The sequence below is a fragment of the Salmo trutta genome, chromosome 32, assembly GCF_901001165.1.
Source record: "Salmo trutta chromosome 32, fSalTru1.1, whole genome shotgun sequence".
Lineage (NCBI taxonomy): Eukaryota > Metazoa > Chordata > Actinopteri > Salmoniformes > Salmonidae > Salmo > Salmo trutta.
The window spans coordinates 1,572,510-1,593,676 of record NC_042988.1 but is presented as its reverse complement, the minus strand read 5'-3'; the positions used below and the strand labels follow the sequence as shown (position 1 = coordinate 1,593,676).

The 21,167-nt window shown below is 42.2% G+C and overlaps 1 protein-coding gene across 11 annotated transcripts in view; it reads left to right on the top strand.

Moving 5' to 3' along the window:
• Positions 1 to 21,132, top strand: part of mapk8ip3 (mitogen-activated protein kinase 8 interacting protein 3) — a 95,317-nt gene extending 74,185 nt beyond the window's left edge. For all 11 annotated transcript variants that reach the window (XM_029726998.1, XM_029727004.1, XM_029727007.1 and 8 more), the window contains 12 exons: positions 7,871 to 8,059; positions 9,567 to 9,756; positions 10,060 to 10,182; positions 10,405 to 10,485; positions 10,610 to 10,677; positions 10,885 to 11,033; positions 11,305 to 11,476; positions 11,922 to 12,035; positions 13,436 to 13,474; positions 16,395 to 16,571; positions 18,651 to 18,797; positions 19,044 to 21,132. In XM_029726998.1, the coding sequence (XP_029582858.1) occupies positions 7,871 to 8,059; positions 9,567 to 9,756; positions 10,060 to 10,182; positions 10,405 to 10,485; positions 10,610 to 10,677; positions 10,885 to 11,033; positions 11,305 to 11,476; positions 11,922 to 12,035; positions 13,436 to 13,474; positions 16,395 to 16,571; positions 18,651 to 18,797; positions 19,044 to 19,171 (1,577 nt within the window). In that variant the 3' untranslated portion in view covers positions 19,172 to 21,132. The remainder of the gene's footprint in view (positions 1 to 7,870; positions 8,060 to 9,566; positions 9,757 to 10,059; positions 10,183 to 10,404; positions 10,486 to 10,609; positions 10,678 to 10,884; positions 11,034 to 11,304; positions 11,477 to 11,921; positions 12,036 to 13,435; positions 13,475 to 16,394; positions 16,572 to 18,650; positions 18,798 to 19,043) is intronic.
• Positions 21,133 to 21,167: the final 35 nt, after the last annotated feature.

Sequence of the window (21,167 nt, the reverse complement as noted above, 5' to 3'; positions counted from 1 at the left end):
GCTTTTTCAAACTGCCTATGTATATTGGTTCCTAACTTCTCTGAAAAGTTGCATATCGCGGGGGCTATTCGATGCTAATGCTGTACGCCACAGGATGTTTTTGTGCTGGTCAAGGGCAGTCAGATCTGGAGTGAACCAAGGGCTATATCTGTTCCTGGTTCTACATTTTTTGAATGGGGCATGCTTATTTAAGATGGTGAGGAAAGCACTTTTAATGAATAACCAGGCATCCTCTACTGACGGAATGAGGTCAATATCCTTCCAGGATACCCGGGCCAGGTCGATTTAGAAAGTGTTTTAGGGAGCGTTTGACAGGGATGAGGGGTGGTCATTTGACCACAGACCCATTACGGACGCAGGCAATGAGGCAGTGATCGCTGAGATCCTGGTTGAAGACAGCAGAGGTGTATTTGGAGGGCAGGTTGGTTAGGATGATATCTATAAGGGTGCCCGTGTTTACGGATTTGGGGTTGTACCTAGTAGGTTCATTGATAATTTGTGTGAGATTGAGGGCATCAAGCTTAGATTGTAGGATGGCCGGGGTGTTAAGCATGTCCCATTTTAGGTCACCTAACAGCACGAGCTCTGAAGGTAGATGGGGGGCAATCAATTCACATATGGTTTTCCAGGGCACAGCTGGGGGCAGAAGGTGGTCTATAGCAAGAGGCAACGGTGAGAGACTTGTTTCTCGAAAGGTCGATTTTTAAAAGTAGAAGCTCAAATTGTTTGGGCACAGACCTGGATAGTAATAATGTATAGATTCTGTACATGCATTTAATATCAAACTACTATTTTTCCATTCATTAAATTAACATTAAATGAACAACTGTTGCGGTAATCATACATAGGTTTTGGAAATGAGGTTGATGATTTTGGTAATGATAATAAGTATACTAAGACTGAGGTATGCAAAAATCCTAGCAAAATGCTTGGCGCATAGAATTAAAAAAGTATTGTCAGATATTATTCATCCTAATCAGACAGGTTTTTTACATGGACGATACATTGGAGATAATATAAGACAAATACTGGAAACAATAGAATACTATGAAATATCAGGGACACCAGGCCTAGTTTTCATAGCTGATTTTGAAAAGGCTTTTGATAAAGTACGACTCAGTATTTATCATCAACAACATGACGTGTCCATACCACCAAATATTTCTACATACCTGTGTGATGGTGCCAGGGAACAGTTCTCCATCATATTGTACGAGCACCCACTTTCCCACTTCCAAAACTGTCTCATCATTCTCCTTTTCTGACTTCACATTGTCTCGGAAGTCAAATTCTTTCGGGCTGAAGCATCCATGGACCCTCTCAATCTCCTCAGTCTTTCAAACTGGTGCTTGATGTTATAAGAAAACTTGAGCATGCATAACTATTCACCCCCTCAAAGTCAATACTTTGTCGAGCCACCTTTTGCAGCAATTACAGCTGCAAGTCTCTTGTGGTATGTCGCTATAAGATTGGCACATCTAGCCACTGGGATTTTTGCTTATTCTTCAAGGCGAAACTGCTCCAGCTCCTTCAAGTTGGATGGGTTCCGCTGGTGTACAGCAATCTTTAAGTCATACCACAGATTCTCAATTGGATTAAGGTCTGGGCTTTGACTAGGCTATTCCAAGACAATTAAATGTTTCACCTTAAACCACTCGAGTGTTGCTTTAGCAGTATGCTTAGGGTCATTGTCCTGCTGGAAGGTGAACCTCCGTCCCAGTCTCAAATCTCTGGAAGACTGAAACAGGTTTCCCTCAAGAATTTCCCTGTATTTAGCGCCATCCATCATTCCTTCAATTCTGACCAGTTTCCCAGTCCCTGCTGATGGAAAAACATCCTCACAGCATGATGCTGCCACCACCATGCTTCACTGTGGGGATGTTGTTCTCGGGGTGATGAGAGGTGTTGGGTTTGTGCCAGACATAGTGTTTTCCTTGATGGCCAAAAAGCTCAATTTTAGTCTCATCTGACCAGAGTACCTTATCTTCCATATGTTTGGGGAGTCTCCCACATGCCTTTTTGCGAACACCAAACGTGTTTGCTTATTTTTCTTCTTCAATCAATGGCTTTTTTCTGGCCACTCTTCCGTAAAGCCTAGCAATGTGGAGTGCACGGCTTAAAGTGGTCCTATGGACAGATACTCCAATCTCCACTGTGGAGCTTTGTAGCTCCTTCAGGGTTATATTTGGTCTCTTTGTTGCCTCTGATTAATGCCCTCCTTGCCTGGTCTGTGAGTTTTGGTGGGCGGCCCTCTCTTGGCAGGTTTGTTGTGGTGCCATATTCTTTCCATTTTTTAATAATGGATTTAATGGTGCTCTGTGGGATGTTCAAAGTTTCGGATATTTTTTTATAGCCCAACCCTGATCTGTACTTCTCCACAACTTTGTCCCTAACCTGTTTGGAGAGCTCCTTGGTCTTCATGGTGCCGCTTGCTTGGTAGTGCCCCTTGCTTAGTGGTGTTGCAGACTCTGGGGCCTTTCAGAACAGGTGTATATTTACTGAGATAATGTGACAGATCATGTGACACTTAGAAATGCACACAGGTGGACTTTATTTAACTAATTATGTGATTTCTGAAGGTAATTGGTTGCACCAGATATTATTTAGGGGCTTCAGAGCAAAGGGGTGAATACATAGGCACGCACCACCTTTCCATTTTTTTTATTTTTTGAAACAAGTTATTTTTTTCATTTCACTTCACCAATTTGGACTATTTTGTGTATGTCCATTACATGCAATCCAAATAAAAATCCATTTAAATTACAGGTTGTAATGCAACAAAATAGGAAACACGCCAAGGGGGATGAATACTTTTGCAAGGCACTGTATGCCTCTTCTCAAGAAACACATTCCTCACCCACCTTCTCTTCAGTGGACCCATCTTTGCATTTCTTTGTTATTGGTACAGATTTAGTGACGCACTCCTCCCATACGATGATGTTTCCTTTCGTTGAAGGATCCAGTGTTGTGTGAAATGACTTATGCTTGCAATTGCTGCATGTCCTGTACATGCAGGACATGTCATCGTCACTACACACACTGGCCTATACAGTGTCCCTTGGGGATGATGTTTCTATGGCCCCAAGCTGGTGCAGCTTCTTTATCTTCAAACGAAAGTTTTCATGCGTTTTGCAAGCACATGTTTCTCGTCTGTGACTTCACTGGCCAATCCAAAATGGCTAAAGTTTAAAGAATTGAGCCTTGGAAAGGTTGTGCCTTGGATTCTCAGACAGAAATATTCTATGAAGATTTGCCATAGTGTTCGTTATGCCTATCTTATGGAATATCTGGCCCTTTTTCTGAATTTTCCATTTATTACAGTGGAGACTTCATCTTGATGAAGGAAGCAGCTAACAAGTGTGTGCATTAGTCTTCTCTAGCTGTTATGGGGTAATGTTCTCTGATGACCTCTCTTTGTAGTTTTCTTCTGGAACTCTCTGCCTTCCATGTTGACAATTACCTGCTTCCTCTTGGCCATCATCTCAAGTCTTTTCAGTCTTTTCTTTAGGTTGACCATCTCTTTTGTCCTCTCCAGAAGCTTCTCTTCTATGTAGCGCAACTTTGACCTCAATTTTGATAGTGTTTTCTTTCTCCTTTTCCTGTTTTTGGGTGATTCCTTTTGGGTAGATGTTTTCATTGGCCTTGGTGTCTGTAGAGATGTCTCTCTTCTTTTAGGAGTTGAGTTGATGGCAGGGACATTTACCTGCTAAGGTGAGAATGGCTCTTCTCTTGGGGAGGCTGTGTCTTCTTGAAGATTTTGAATAACTTCTTAATTTTGCTTCTTGAACATGTTGAAGTGAAACATCTTCCTCACTTGATGGTGTTTTGTCCAATACAGCTTTTAGCTGTTTCTTTCTTCTGTAATACCTTTGAGTTTTCCCGCCACTGTTTTTTCTTCTTTTCATGTTGCTTCTTTGTCAGATCTTGAGTTTTCTTGATTTTACAATTTTGCTTTTGTTTTTGATATCTGGAAATGGAAAGGAAGCATGACATGAAATGAGCATGTCTCAAAACATGGGAAAAGTCTCACTGTTATGGACACGTCATCCTATAGTAGAGACTAAATGGCTTACTGACTTTATTTGTGTGTGTCTGCATCCTATAGAAGGGGCTGAATGGCTTACAGACTGTGTGGACATCCTATAGTACAAACTAAATGGCTTACTGATTGTGTGTGTGTGTGTGTGTGTGTGTGTGTGGTGGACGTGTGCACGCGCATGTGTAGACTTCCTAACACTGTAGGGTATTGACTTCCTATAGACACTGTATGAGGGCATAGGCTTCCTATAGACTATATACAGTTGAAGTTGAAGTTTACATACACCTTAGCCAAATACATTTAAACTCAGTTTTTCACAGTTCCTAAAATTTGATCCTAGTAAAAATTCCCTGTCTTAGGTCAGTCAGGTTCACCACTTTATTTTAACAATGGTCATTATGGCCAAACAGTTCTATTTTTGTTTCATCAGACCAGAGGACTTTTCTCCAAAAAGTACGATCTTTGTCCCCATGTGCAGTTGCAAACCGTAGTCTGGCTTTTTTTATGGCGGTTTTGGAGCAGTGGCTTCTTCCTTGCTGAGCGGCCTTTCAGGTTATGTCGATATAGGACTCGTTTTACTGTGGATGTAGATACTTTTGTACCTGTTTCCTCAAGCATCTTCACAAGGGCCTTTGTTGTTCTGGGATTGATTTGCACTTTTCGCACCAAAGTACGTTCATCTCTAGGAGACAGAACGCGTCTCCTTCCTTAGCGGTATGACAGCTGCGTGGTCCCATTGTGTTTATACTTGCGTACCATTGTTTGTACAGATGAACGTGGTACCTTCAGGCGTTTGGAAATTGATCCCAAGGATGAACCAGACTTGTGGAGGTCTACAGTTGTTTTTCTGAGGTCTTGGCTGATTTCTTTTGATTTTCCCATGATGTAAAGCAAAGAGGCACTGAGTTTAAAGGTAGGCTTTGAAATACATCCACAGGTACACCTCCAATTGACTCAAATGATGTGAATTAGCCTATCAGAAGCTTCTAAAGCCATGACATCATTTTCTGGAATTTTCCAAGCTGTTTAAAGGCACAGTCAACTTAGTGTATGTAAACTTCTGACCCACTGGAATTGTGATACAGTGAATTATAAGTGAAATAATCTGTTTGTAAACAATTGTTGGGAAAATTATGTGTGTCATGCACAAAGTAGATGTCCTAACCGACTTGCCAAAACTATAGTGTTATCAAGAAATTTGTGGAGTGGTTGAAAAACGAGTTTTAATGACACCTAAGTGTATGTAAACTTCCGACTTCAACTGTATATGCTAATTACTCTTGCTGTAACTTCTTCAACCCATAACCTCTCTCTCTCCTTATTTCTGTGCTCTTCCAGCAGTTCTGGGTTAGTGTAAACTTTTTCTGTGAATTTTGTCAGCCTTCGCTGAAGCTTTCTTTTTGTCACTTGCTGACTGTCGGCAATTAAACAGGACATAAAGCAAAATATCAACAGTTAGTAAACAATATTTACATTAATATTTCATAATATATATTTAAAAATATAGTCTGTATGATTAAATTCTCATCACTGAAACAGAAGTTCTCTCTACTGCAACTGGCCTTAAATTGCAGCGGTAAGTGAGAATGGTGTTGTGGAGGATGAGGAACCTTAGCATGTTTTGCTAACAATAGAGAAGCCATGATGACTAAGAAAATGTTTACTCATTGTACATAATTAGACATTAATGAAGTATAGTTTCATAGAACATTTTAAAGCGAACCTTTTTCTAAATTTGGAAAACTACCTGTATCGGCAATACTCTCGTGTACGCAATCTGACGAGAATGTTTAACTTTTAACTGGAGAAATATGAAGAGATCAGCTTACCTGACGCCATCTTGAAGGTACTGGCAGATGTGTTGCTTCTTTCAAAATCAAACAATATTTAAAATTCTCTGTGTGTGTGTGTAAACAGTCCTTCAAAAATGTTGCTGAGGATGAGAACATCAGTCATGGACACTTCATTTCCCCACATTTATTTCATTATTATTATACATGAATATTCAGTTAATAATTTTTCTGTCATTTGTAAACATCTAGTAGAACACCCATTTTATTTTTTTTCACAATATTTGACAATGTTTAAATTAAAACATAACATACATTCAGACAGAGCTGAACACATTGCGGTAATGAGAATTTCAGCAGAAAATGAAATAAAATACATAATTAATAAATAATTAATTCCCATGTTGAAATTACTCTTTGTGCAAGGTAGAGAACACTATTATCTTTATTATGATATTTTGTTATATTACTAAATTACATGTTTTATATTTAAAATCATTACTGCCATGGTATTTTAATGGTTTCATGAGAATGACCCAATTACAGCCTCGAGACTTCTTGGGTATGATGCTACACGCTTGGCATACCTGTATTTGGGGAGTTTCTTCCATTCTTCTCTGCAGATCCTCTCAAGCTCTGTCAGCTTGGATGGGGAGCATCGCTGCACAGCTATTTTCACGTCTCTTCAGAGATGTTCGATCGGGTTCAAGTCCGGGCTCTGGCTGGGCCATTGAAGGACATTCAGAGACTTGTTCCGAAGCCACTCCTGCGTTGTCTTGGCTGTGTGCTTAGGGTCGTTGTCCTGTTGGAAGGTGAACCTTCACCCCAGTCTGAAGTCCTGAGCACTCTAAAGCAGGTTTTGATCAAGGATCTCTCTGTACTTTGCTCCTTTCATCTTTCCTTCGAGCCTGACTAGTTTCCCAGTCCCTGCCAATGAAAAACATCTCCACAGCATGATGCTTCCACCACCATGCTTCACTGTAGGGATGGTGCCAGGTTTCCTCCAGATGTGACGCTCTGCATTCAGGACAAATCTTGGTTTCATCAGACCAGAGAATCTTGTTTCTCATGGTCTGAGAGTTCTTTAGGTGCCTTTTGGCAAACTCCAAACTGTCATGTGCCTTTTACTGAGGAGTGGCTTCTTTCTGGCTACTCTACCATAAAGGCCTGATTGGTAGAGTGCTGCAGAGATGGTTGTCCTTCTGGAAGTTTCTCCCATCTCCACAGACGAACTCTGAAGCTCTGTCAGAGTGACCATCGGGTTCTTGGGCACCTCCCTGACCAAGGCCCTTCTTCCCCGATTGCTCAGTTTGGCCAGGCGAACCAGCTCTAGGAAGAGTCTTGGTGGTTCCAAACTTCTTCTATTTAAGAATGATGGAGGCCACTGTGTTCTTGGGGACCTTAAATGGTGCATACATTTGTTGGTACCCTTGCCCAGATCTGTGCCTTGACACAATCCTGTCTCGGAGCTCTACGGACAATTCCTTCGACCTCATGGCTTGGTTTTTGCTCTAACATCAACTGTCAACTGTGGGACCTTATATAGACAGGTGTGTGCCTTTCCAAATAATGTCCAATCAATTGAATTTACCACAGGTGGACTCCAATAAAGTTGTAAAAACATCTCAAGGATGATCAATGGAAGAAGTATGCACCTGAGCTCAATTTTGAGTCTCATAGCAAAGGGTCTGAAAACTTAAGGTGTTTCTGTTTAAAAAAATATTATACATTTGCAAACATTTCTTAAAACCTGTTTTCGCCTTGTCATTATTGGGTACTGTGTGTAGATTGAGGGAAAATGTTTTTTCATACATTTTAAAATAAGGCTGTAACGTTTCAAAATGTAGAAAAAGGGGAAGGGTCTGAAAACTTTCCAAATGCACTGTAATTCCACATCTACTGAACTAGAATCATCTCTAACGTTTGTTTTTCTCTGTGTGCGTGTGCATTTGTATGGGTGTGTATTTCTGTGTGTGCGTGCTTGTTTCTGTGTTTGCATATGTGCGTGTCTGTGTGTGCTTTTCTGTGTGTCTGTCTGCAGCGGCCAGTGAGAGTGACTACCCAGCGGGTGAGATCGTGCTGGACTCTGGGGAGGGTGGTGGTGAGGAGACAGGCGGGGTGGAGGGCATGCTAGCAGGCATCACCCTGGTGGGCTGTGCCACCAACTGTAGCGTGGTCCGCAGCAACTGCTCCTCACGCACCGACACACCTGTACTGGACCGGGGGCAAGGTGAGAACCCCAGATATTTATCTATAGTGTCTTCAGAAAGAATTCATACCACTTCACTTATTCCACATTTTGTTGTGTTACATCCTGAATTCAAAATGGATAAAATATTTTTTTTTCTCACCCATCTACACAAAATAACCCACAATGAGAAAGTGAAAACGCGTTTTTATTAATGTTAGCACATTTATTGAAAATAAATTACAGAAATATCTAATTTACTTAAGTTTTCACACCCCTGTGTCAAGACTTTGTAGAAGATGCTTTGGCAGCGATAACAGCTGTGAGTCTTTCTGGATGAGTTTCTAAGAGCTTTCCACACCTGGATTGTGCAACATTTGCCCATTATTCTTTTCAAAATTCTTAAAGCTCTGTCTAATTGGTTTTTGATCATTGCTAGACAACTATTTTCAGGTCTTGCCATGGATTTTCATGTAGATGTTAAGTCAAAACTGTAACTAGGCCACTTGGGAACATTCACTGTCTTCTTGGTAAGCAACTCCAGTGTAGATTGGCCTTGTGTTTTAGGTTATTTTCCTGCTGAAAGATGAATTACTCTCCCAGTATCTGGTGGAAAGCAGACTGAACCAGGTTTTCAACTAGGATTTTGCCTGTGCTTATCTCCATTCCGTTTCTTTTCAACCTGAAAAACTTCCGAGTCCTTAACGATTACAAGCATACCCATAACATGATGCAGCCACTACTATGTTTATGGAGAGTGGTATTCAGTAACGTGTTGTATTGAATTTGCCCCAAACATATAACACTTTGTATTCTGAACAAAAAGTTAATTACTTTGCCACATTTTTTGCAGTATTACTTTAGTGCCTTGTTGCAAACAGGATGAAAGTTTTGCCATTTTTATTCAGTACAGCAGGGTTCCCCAACTGGTGGCCCATGGGCTCAATTTGACCATGTTAAACATTATTATTGCACACAGAGTGAGTCCATGCAACTTATTGTGTGACTTGTTAAGCAAATCACTCATGAACTTATTTAGGCTTGCCTTAACAAAGGGGTGTGAATAACTTTTGAAGGCACTGTACATTACACTGTGTATGTATCATCAGGCTTGCAATGAAAAAATATAGGCTTTAATTGCGGCACAATTCTTCTTCTTCTTCTTCTTGTCCCTCTTCCCTGTGTCTCTAATGTGGCTCTCCCTCTCAGTGGGAGGCTGATTTCGGGTTAATCTAGTTGGGGACCTCTGCTATATATGTTGGTGTATATATCCCAGCAAGTGCTGATATGTCTCTATCTCTCCCCCCAGCCCCAGTAGTTTCCCCACTCATTGGAAGCTGCACACAGCCCAGTCAGTTGAAGAGTTTTAAGTATAGTTAATAGGCCTCCACATGTTTTTTAAAGTCCTTTATGATATCAATTGCAAATAAAACAAATTTCAACTAATATCGATAGGAACTTTCCATATTAGTGCCCATCTCTAGTTAATAGGTATAGTTATTGTAGTATATAGTGTATAATGTCTCACCCTGTGTCCCTGTCGCCTCAGCTCCTACGGCTCCACCACTCAGTGGGAAGCTGCACCCGGCCCAGTCAGCAGAGGAGGCCACAGAGGCTACAGAGGTAGCTGAGCCGGCCGCCAGCGAGACAGACGACACCTTGGGACCTCCAGGGCCCTTCATGGAGCACGTCTTCACAGACCCCCAGCCTCCGGTGGTTGATGCTGGCCAATATGACCGGTAAGACACGATTTGACCGGATTTGAATTGCTAGTAGTTTTAAAGAGAAAGAATATCGCCAGTACATTATTAAAAAGTTGTCATTGAAACTTTGAAAAATGTTCAGTGTTTTCAAAATTTTACTGAAAGTGTATTTACATACACTTTAGTTTGATTTGATTTAGTTTAACTTCTACTATTTAAATCCTTTAGTCATCTCTTTAAATTTCTGCAGCAGACAATACTGCTAACATGCTACAGTAGTTGGACTGTGGTAGTCTATAGTGGACTTCAAGACAACTCTCTGTTTGTGTCCACTGTTAGGTGTGCAGGCCAGTCAAAAGAGGAGTCGAACTCCCCACCCCAGGAGACGGAGGATGGAAGCGACGACCCGAAAGCTGGAACCAGCGTTGCCCCCACCATGTGGCTGGGAGCACAAAATGGCTGGTGGGTAACTAATCACTTAATGCCTAGCTAGTGGCGGAAATGTAATATGGGACATGATAGTGATGTTGTTTTCTGGTTGTTTTCTGGTTTTCTAAAAAAGTGCAAAAAATGTATTTTTACAACTCTTGACCACAATGTCACAAAAAACATCATGATTTTTTCGGGCAACCAGTTTTGCCTGCATATGTCTCCCAACCCATAAGCTTTACATCCCTTCTCCAGGCTTTACGTCCATTCGGCAGTGGCCAACTGGAAGAAGTGTCTCCACTCCATCAAACTGAAGGACTCTGTGCTCAGTCTAGTGTAAGTCCCCCACTACTGACCACTGTCTGCTTAGAATGGCCATTTTTACCAGTCCTTGATTTATGTTGTAGTAAATGGGTGCATGTTGCTTTGTGTAACATTAGCGTGACTGTCTCTGTTTCAGGCATGTGAAGGGTCGTGTGCTTGTGGCTCTGGCAGATGGGACACTGGCTATCTTCCACAGATCTGAGGGTAACGTAAACTTAACCCTAACCTACCTAATTCTTCTGAGCGCTCACCTATGAGCCTTAACCATTTAACTGTCTGATGTGCTCAAAAAATGACATTCCATGAGAGCAACATTACTTTTTCTAATCATGATTTAAAGCTTTACATAATTTGTTTATGTATGTGCGTGCGTGCGTGCGTGCGTGCGTGTGTGTATCTCTTTATCTCCAGATGGGCAGTGGGACCTTTCTAACTACCACCTGATGGACCTGGGTAGACCACACCACTCTATCCGCTGCATGGCCATGGTCCATGACAAAGTGTGGTGTGGCTACAAGAACAAGATCCATGTCATCCAGCCCAAGAGCATGCAGATAGAGGTTGGTCACAGGACGGGAGGGACTGTTTGTATAGTAGAGGAAGTTGCAAAGTAACCTTTTTTGAGAGCCTAAGACTCACGCTAGCTCCTAGACATAGTGTCAAGACATTAGCTCAGTGGGCTAACATAGTCTTGAGTCTATCTGCAGTTATGTTGCAGATAGATGGGTCGGGGAGAGCTCATGTAATGTCGTTCCACATTGATAATATTCTGAAATAAATCAAAGTAAATCAATCAACCAATTCACCCCCCTAACCCCTCTCCCACGTCAGAAGTCCTTTGACGCCCACCCTCGCAGGGAGAGCCAGGTGAGGCAGCTGGCGTGGATCGGGGATGGGGTGTGGGTGTCAATCCGTCTGGACTCCACGCTGCGTCTCTACCACGCCCTCACACACCAGCACCTACAGGATGTCGACATCGAACCCTACGTCAGCAAGATGCTGGGTAGGAAGAACCTAAGCTAAACAGCAAGAATGGAGTCAATTTCCATGTCAATTCAGAAAGTAAACTAAAATTCCAATTCCAGTTTTCCTCTAAGAAAAATATGTGGAATTGGAATTACAGTTTACTTCCTGAATTTACTGAATTGAAATGGAATTGACCGCACCCATGCTATCCAGCTCTGGCTAGGCTGGTGGTCCAAGATCTGTTTGTGTTGTATGGCCAATTTGTATGCTTGTTGTCATATCAAGACAATGACTATAGGAGTTGGCAAGACAGCTCAGACAGATTACATCTGGGACCAGCAGGCTAAGCTTCGGCCAACTCTTTGATAGGACACCATATTATTTGACTCCACTTTTAGTCTATTGAGATGCATCCAATGTGGATTGACCTGTGTTCTATCTCTCTCTTTCTCTCATCTCTCTCTTCTCGCTCTGATTGACAGGTACTGGCAAGCTGGGCTTCTCCTTTGTGCGAATAACAGCCCTTCTTATTGGTGGAAACCGCTTGTGGGTGGGGACTGGGAATGGTGTGGTTATCTCCATACCACTGACAGAGAGTGAGTTTGAGTGGTGCGCACACACACCTCTTTGATTCCACTATTCTGTGTTTTTGTTTGCTTCTGTCTTTTACTTTCCCTTTTTATACTGAACAAAAATATAAATGCAACATGCAACAATTTCAAAGATTTTACTGAGTTACAGTTCATATAAGGAAATCTTTAAATTTAAATTAATTAATTGGGGCATAATCTATGGATTTCACATGACTGGGAATACAGAAATGTATCTGTTAGTCACAGATACATAAAAAAAAGTAGGGGCTTGGGTCAAAAAAACAATCAGTATCTGGTGTGACCAACATTTGCCTCGTGCAGCACGACACATCTCCTGATCAGGCTGTTGATTTGTGGCCTGTGGAATGTTGTCCCACTCCTCTTCAATGACTGTGCAAAGTTGCTGGATATTGACGGGAACTGGAACACGCTGTCGTACACATCAATCCAGAGCATCCCAAACATGCTAAATGGGTCACATCTGGTGAGCATGCAGGCCATGGAAGAACTGGGACATTTTCAGCTTCCAGGAATTGTGTGCAGATCCTTGCAACATGGGGCCGTGCATTATCATGCTGAAACATGAGGTGATGTCGGCGGATGACTGGCACAACAATGGGCCTCAGGATCTCGTCACGGTATATCTGTGCATTCAAATTTCCATTGATAGAATGCAATTGTGTTTGTCTGTAGCTTATGCCTACCCATACCATAACCCCACCGCCACCATGGGGCACTCTGTTCACAATGTTGACATCAGCAAACTGCTCACCCACACAACGCCATGCACGTGGTCTGCAGATGTGAGGCAGGTTGGACGTGCTGCCAAATTCTCTAAAACGACGTTGGCGGCTTATGGTAGAGAAATGTACATTCAATTGTCTGGCAACAGATCTGGTGGACATTCCTGCAGTCAGCATGCCAATTGCACGCTCCCTCAAAACTTGAGAAATCTGTGGCATTATGTTGTGTGACAAAACTGCTCATTTTAGAGTGGGCTTTTATTGTCCCCAGCACAAGGTGCACCTGTGTAATGATCATGTTGTTTAATTAGCTTCTTCATATGACACACCTGTCAGGTGGATGGATTATCTTGGCAAAGGAGATATGCTCACTAACGGGGATGTCAACAAATTTGTGCATATAGACATTTCTGCCATCTTTTATTTCAGCTTATGTAAAATGGGACCAACACTTTACATGTTGCTTTTGTATTTTTGTTCAATGTATATCGGTCTGTCCATTTTTCTGTCTTCTCTTATTCCGTAATGGCTTCTCTTCGTTTTTACTCTTTCTCCCTTTCTTTCTCTCTATTTTATGGCTGGTATCCCTGTACTTGTCCTCCCTGTCCTGATTGTCACTCTTGTCCACTCTCTCCTCTCCTCCCTCCTTCCCTCCCTTAGCGGTAGTACTTCATCGGGGACAGCTCCTAGGTCTGAGGGGTAAGTTAGGACTCCCTCTGTCCCACAGGGATGATGTCACATACATCTGCCTGCCTGTCTTACCTCCATCTTCCCTTTATCGCTCTCCAACATAGGCCTGGTTCAGTTTCAGTCCTAAGCACCCTTATTACCCTAATGTTTACATATCTGATAGACTGGATAGGTGTGAGTAATATAGTGATTGGACCAGAGTAAATTACAGTATATAGCACTAGTGGAGATCTGAGAGGATTAGATAGCCCTCCAACAGGACAAGCACATTTTCGTTCATAAGGCTGCCTGCCACCTATCCAGTCATTTCAGATCTGTCAACCACAAAGGGGACGAGGGGCTAGGGTCCAAAATGGAACAGAGACAGAAACGGTGGTCTGGATCTGATTCAGGGAAATCACTTTTGTTCACTTGTAACTCTGCATGCTATCTTCAGGTGTTGTAAAGTACTGTATATAATGCATTGGCACACATATACTCTACCGTTCAAAAGTTTGGGGTCACCTAGAAATGTCCTTGTTTTTGAAAGAAAAGCATATTTTTTTGTCCATTTAAAAGAACATCAAATTGATCAGAAATACAGTGTAGACATTGTTAATGTTGTAAATGACTATTGTAGCTGGAAATGGCAGATTTTTTATGGAATATCTACATAGGCATACGGAGGCCCATTATCAGCAACCATCACTCCTGTGTTCCAATGGCACGTTGTGTTAGCTAATCCAAGTTTCTCATTTTAAAGGGCTAATTGATCATTAGAAAACCCTTTTGCAATTATGTTAACACAGCTGAAAACTGTTGTTCTGATTTAAAGAAGCAATAAAACTGGCCTTTAGACTAGTTGAGTATCTGGAGCATCAGCATTTGTGGGTTCGATTACAGGCTCAAAATGGCCAGAAACAAAGAACTTTCTTCTGAAACACGTCAGTCTATTCTTGTTCTGAGAAATGAAGGCTATTCCATGCGAGAAATTGCCAAGAAACTGAAGATCTCGTACAACGCTGGGTATTACTCCCTTCACAGAACAGCGCAAACTGCCTCTAACCAGAATAGAAAGACGAGTTGGAGGCCCCGGTGCACAACTGAGCAAGAGGACAAGTACATTAGAGTGTCTAGTTTGAGAAACAGATGCCTCACAAGTCCTCAACTGGCAGCTTCCTTAAATAGTACCCGCAAAATACCAGTCTCAATGTCAACAGTGAAGAGGCGACTCCGGAATGTTGGCCTTCTAGGCAGAGTTTCTCTGTCCAGTGTCGGTGTTCTTTTGTCAGTCTTAATCTTTTATTTTTATTAGCCAGTCTGAGATATGGCTTTTTCTTTGCAACTCTGCCTAGAAGGCCAGCATCCCATAGTCGCCTCTTCACTGTTGACGTTAAGACTGGTGTTTTGCGGGTACTATTTAATGAAGCTGCCAGTTGAAGACTTGTGAGGCGTCTGTTTCTCATACTAGACACTCTTAATGTACTTGTCCTCTTGCTCAGTTGTGCACCGGGGCCTCCAACTCGTCTTTCTATTCTGGTTAGAGGCAGTTTGCGCTGTTCTGTGAAGGGAGTAGTACACAGCGTTGTACGAGATCTTCAGTTTCTTGGCAATTTCTCGCATGGAATAGCCTTCATTTCTCGGAACAAGAATAGACTGACGAGTTTCAGAAGAAAGGTCTTTGTTTCTGGCCATTTTAAGCCACAAATGCTGACGCTCTAGATACTCCACTAGTCTAAAGAAGGCCAGCTGTATTGCTTCATTAATCAGAACAACAGTTTTCAGCTGTGCTAACATAATTGCAAAAGGGTTTTCTAATGATCAATTAGCCTTTTAAAATGAGAAACTTGGAATAGCTAACACAACGTGCCATTGAAACACAGGAGTGATGGTTGCCGATAAATGGGCCTCTGTACGCATCTGTGTGAGCGTGCCTTAGGCATGCTGCAAGGAGGCATGAGGACTGCAGATGTGGCCAGGGCAATAAATTGCAATGTCCGTACTGTGAGACGCCTAAGACAGCACCACAGGGAGACAGGACAAGAAAGGTCTTTGTTTCTGGACATTTTGAATCTAATCAAACCCACAAATGCTGATGCTTCAGATACTCAACTAGTCTAAAGAAGGCCAGTTTTATTGCTTCTTTAATCAGAACTGCAGTTTTCAGCTGTGCTAACATAATTGCAAAAGGGTTTTCTAATGATCAATTAGCCTTTTAAAATGAGAAACTTGGATTAGCTAACACAACGTGCCATTGGAACACAGGAGTGATGGTTGCTGATAATGGGCCTCTGTATGCCTATGTAGATATTCCATAAAAAATCTGCTATTTCCAGCTACACTAGTCATTTACAACATTAACAATGTCTACACTGTATTTCTGATCAATTTGATGTTATTTTAATGGACAAAAAATGTGCTTTTCTTTCAAAAACAAGGACATTTCTAAGTGACCCCAAACTTTTGAACGATAGTGTATGGTGTTAATGTATGAGTCATGTTTGTATGCTATTTGTGTGATGAATATGGATCATTTTAGTGACGTAGTCAAAATATTAGGTAATGGGGTTTTGGGGATGCCTTGTCTCTTCATTATTGCATGTTGATGGCATGTTTTAGTATTGCTACTATTTCAGTATTCAGATTTTTTTCTTATTCACCGTTTGCAAATTCATAAGTGGATGACCACAGGCTTATTCAGTGGGTTGCCAGCCGACACAGTTTCCTATTCTGCATGACTGAGAGGGATGTCTGTTCTATATTACACATTTCTATTTTAAATGCTCTGTAACGATGTAGCCTGCCCAATTGATGGGTCTTATTGGCAAGCCTGCTCTGTGTGTGCTATTGTGATTGGATGGTCTCATACATCAATGTCCGTGTCCTATTCGCTGGTCTGTCAGATGTCAGATGTTCTGATTGGCTATTGACTCCACTCTTATCCTGATAGCCAATAAGGTGTCTCCGACGTCATCCGGCGGCGTGGCCGGGGGTGTGATTCATGTGTATGCGGACGACAACCCAGAGAAAAGCAGCGGCAGCTTCATCCCATACTGCTCCATGGCCCAGGCTCAGCTCTGTTTCCATGGACACAGAGATGCCGTCAAGTTCTTTGTCTCTGTGCCAGGTCAGTTAGTAATCATAATTTGATTTTATAAAGTCAATAAAAGTAAATAGAGTTTATTATACTCCTAAACACATTTCATCAAATGTGGAGTAATTGACTAACAAAAAAAGTATTATACCTACTGTCAATACTCTCAACTTGATGTATTTGAGGACTGTGAGGATGGACCAGGTTGTCAACTGGGCACTAAAATGCAAAGTGGTTTACAGTGTTTAATTTGTGGGTATCTATTGGTAACGTCCTTTAGTACTATGTGACAACTGCTGATGTAAAAAGGGCATTATAAATACAATTGATTGACTGATCTGTTTCTCATTACCTGTTATTTTTATATATATATATATATATATATATATATATATATATATATATATATATATATATATATACACACACACACACAGTTGAAGTCGGAAGTTTACATTCACTTTGGTTGGAGTCATTAAAACTTGTTTTTCAACCACTCCACAAATTTCTTGTTAAACTATAGTTTTGGCAAGTCGGTTAGGACGTCTACTTTGTGCATAACACAAGTCATTTTTCCAACAATTGTTTACAGATTATTTAACTTATAATTCACTGTATCACAATTCCAGTGGGTCAGAAGTTTACATACACTAAGTTGACTGTGCCTTTAAACAGCTTGGAAAATTCCAGAAAATGATGTCATGGCTTAAGAAGCTTCTGATAGGCTTATTCACATCATTTGAGTCAATTGGAGGTGTACCTGTGGATGTATTTCAAGGCCTACCTTCAAACTCAGTGCCTCTTTGCTTGACATCATGGGAAAATCAAAAAAAATCAAAAGGGACCTCCACAAGTCTGGTTCATCCTTGGGAGCAATTTCCAAATGCCTGAAGGTACCACGTTCATCTGTACAAACAATAGTACGCAAGTATAAACACCATAGGACCACGTAGGCGTCATACCGCTCAGGAAGGAGACGCGTTCTGTCTCCTAGAGATGAACGTACTTTGGTGCGAAAGTGCAAATCAATCCCAGAACAACAGCAAAGGACCTTGTGAAGATGCTTGAGGAAACGGGTACAAAAGTATCTATATCCACAGTAAAACGAGTCCTATATCAACATAACCTAAAAGGCCGCTCAGCAAGGAAGAAGCCACTGCTCCAAAACCGCCATAAAAAAGCCAGACTACAGTTTGCAACTGCTCATGGGGAGAAAAAATTTTACTTTTTGGAGAAATGTCCTCTGGTCTGATGAAACAAAAATAGAACTGCTTGGCCATAATGACCATTGTCATGTTTGGAGGAAAAAGGGGGAGGCTTGCAAGCTGAAGAACACCATCCCAACCGTGAAGCAAGGGGGTGGTAGCAACATGTTGTGGAGGTGCTTTGCTGCAGGAGGGATTGGTGCACTTCACAAAATAGATGGCATCATGAGGATGGAAAATGATGTGGATATATTGAAGCAACATCTCAAGACATCAGTCAGGAAGTTAAAGTTTGGTCGCAAATGGGTCTTCCAAATGGACAATGACCCCAAGCATACTTCCAAAGTTGTGGCAAAATGGCTTAAGGACAACAAAGTCAAGGTATTGGAGTGGCCATCACAAAGCCCTGACCTCAATCCTATAGAGAATTTGTGGGCAGAACTGAAAAAGCGTGTGCGAGCAAAGAGGCCTACAAACTTGACTCAGTTACACCAGCTCTGTCAGGAGGAATGGGCCAAAATTCTCCCAACTTATTGTGGGAAGCTTGTTGAAGGCTACCTGAAACGTTTGACCCCAAGTTAAACCATTTAAAGGCAATGCTACCAAATACTAATTGAGTGTATGTTAACTTCTCACCCACTGGGAATGTGATGAAATATATAAAAGCTGAAATAAATCATTCTCTCTACTATTATTCTGACATTTCACATTCTTAAAATAAAGTGGTGATCCTAACTGACCTAAGACGGGGAGTTTAAATGTATTTGGCTAAGGTGTATGTAAACTTCCGACTTCAACTGTACGTATGTATGTATGTATGTATGTATGTATGTATGTATGTATGTATGTATGTATGTATGTATGTATGTATGTATGTATAAAAACAAATCTTCTGTTTTTCTGTCAGGCAACGTGTTAGCCACCCTAAATGGTAGTGTGCTGGACAGTCCGTCAGAGGGTCAGGGGTCCTCGGCACAGCCAGAGGCTGAGGCTCAGAGCGTACATAACGTCCTGGTGCTGAGTGGAGGGGAGGGCTACATCGACTTCCGCATCGGTGAGGAAAATCACTCACGCATGCACGCACACACTGCCATATACACCCAAGTCGAATTCTACTTGTCTCCAGATTCTCTACCCTTCTGCCCTAGTTGTGCACTTGTTCATTTCACTATATAGATTTAAAATACCAATCCGATGCTTTTATATGTGTGGATGTGTAGAAACACTTCAGTGCAAAGGTGACAGACCCCGGGTGTGTCTTTTCATGCTGACTGACTCTCTCACTTCATCTGTGTGTCAGGTGATGGCGAGGACGACGAGACAGAGGAAGGGGAGGTGCCGGGGGGCGCCCCGCAGATGAAGCCTGCCGTGTGCAAAGCCGAGCGGAGCCATATCATCGTGTGGCAGGTGTCCTACGTCCCCGAGTGACACTCCCACCCTCAAGGATCACCCTGTCCCCCTTCTTGCACCCAGATGATCACCCCCTTCTCCCATCCTAAAACTAACCCACCCTACCCACCCCGCTCTTCCCTGCCCCTGTATCTACCCCTGGTCATGATGTAACTATCCCTAGGCTTGGAAATGACCCCTCAGACCCTGTACGTAATATTACACCCCTTTTAACTATCGATATCTCCCCCAAAGACCTTGTAACTACCTATTGCCTTGTAAGTATCACTCCCCCAGTCCAGTAACTTTCAAAATACCTTGACTATGACTGCCCCCTTCCCCTCCCTCCCTCGCCCTGTTTCTTGCCGCTTCTACCAATGTAATTGTCTCCTCCCACCATGAGCCTTGTAACTACCCCTGCCTCTTAACTACCTCCGCTACCCTGTATCTACTCCCTAAAGCCTGGAGTGTGTCTTAAATGGCACCCTAGTCCCTATATGGTGCATTACTTTTGATAAAGACCCATATTGCGCTGGACAAAACTAATGCACTATATAGGGAATAGGGTGCCGTTTTAGACGGCACCCAGATGTACTTTCCCCTGGAAGTACATCTGTATCTCTCCTGTATTTGACCTTTGACTTGTAATGGCCTGCATCTTCCCCCAAGCTACCCCCTGATACCTACATTCACCCCTAACCCAACCCTTTCTCGCCTCGCCCACCTGCATCTTATCAACAGCACAAGTACAGGAACATTAAAGACTACTGCATAATATAACGCCTCTCCAGAAATTACCCAAGTTTTGCCAACCAGTAATCCCAAAACTATTTATGGTATGATTTACTAAGACCCCCCACCTCCAATCAGCTTTCAGCTCACTGACCACGCTGGAAACAGAGACAGCTGATTGGTCAAGAGGAATTCAGAGATGGGCAGCTATTGGTCGGAGTGAGTGACACTGTCACTAGCCGCTCATTGGTGAGTTGAATGTAGAGAGAAAGAGACTGACAGTTGATTGGTTGGTTCAGAGTGATTTTACCTCAGCCAGCTGTTAGTTAGGTGAGGAGACATTGTTGAATGTACTGGGAAAAAAACAAGATCAGTCTTGAATGCATTGGCCTGTAAATACAGTGAAGTTTGATCAGGAGGTGTGCAGACTCAGGATTCCTCGGAAAATGGCGCCCTATGCCCTTTATAATGCACTACTTTTGACCAGAGCCCTATGGTTCCTTGTCAAAAGTAGTGTACTATATAGGGAATAGGGTGCCATTTGGAATACAGATGTAGTTAAATTCATGGGGAATAACTGAGCCAGTAAATCAGGTGTAGTGGAGTGAAGAGAAACTCTTGTTTTGGCATCAGAGGATGAACAGGGATTTTAATTGCTCCACTTTAGAAGCAAGTTTCCAGACAGCCTTATGGACATAGATTGGCCGTGTTTGAGCGGATCAAATATGTGATGCATTGTGGGTAAATTGTGACTGACTGATTGATTTACAAATAATAACGAGTAGTTATTTATGATGCAAGGTGATTTGTAGATCAGTCAGTCAGTCAGTCAGGCTGCACTGTCTATCAAACCCAAACTCTCCTGTAGAGAAAATGGACAGGTAAAGAGGCTCAGTTCTGTTTCGGCCTTTGTAAAAACCTATCTAGTCTTCTCAGGTCTGTGAACACCAAAGGGGTAAGGGCGAAGGGGAAAGTAACCGTGCCAAATAGTGGAAGGAGAGAGAGAGCCAGGCATATCCTCGACTGTGAGCTGTTTGGTTCATAACTAATTCACCAACCACCCACTCTACTCTGATTCCCAGACTAATAGTTGGACAGTGAGGTTTGTGCATGGTCGCCTGTTTTGAGTGACAGCTGTCATTGACGATTCGTTAACTCTCCAGACATGTCCAAGGCCCCTCCCCTTCTTGTTCAGTATGTTACTCATATGTTGATCTCTTTATCTGTGTGGATTAAATATTAAACCTATTTGTGCGCTGAAAACCAGAGGCCATGTTGTCTGTCTTTCTTTTCTCTGTTGATT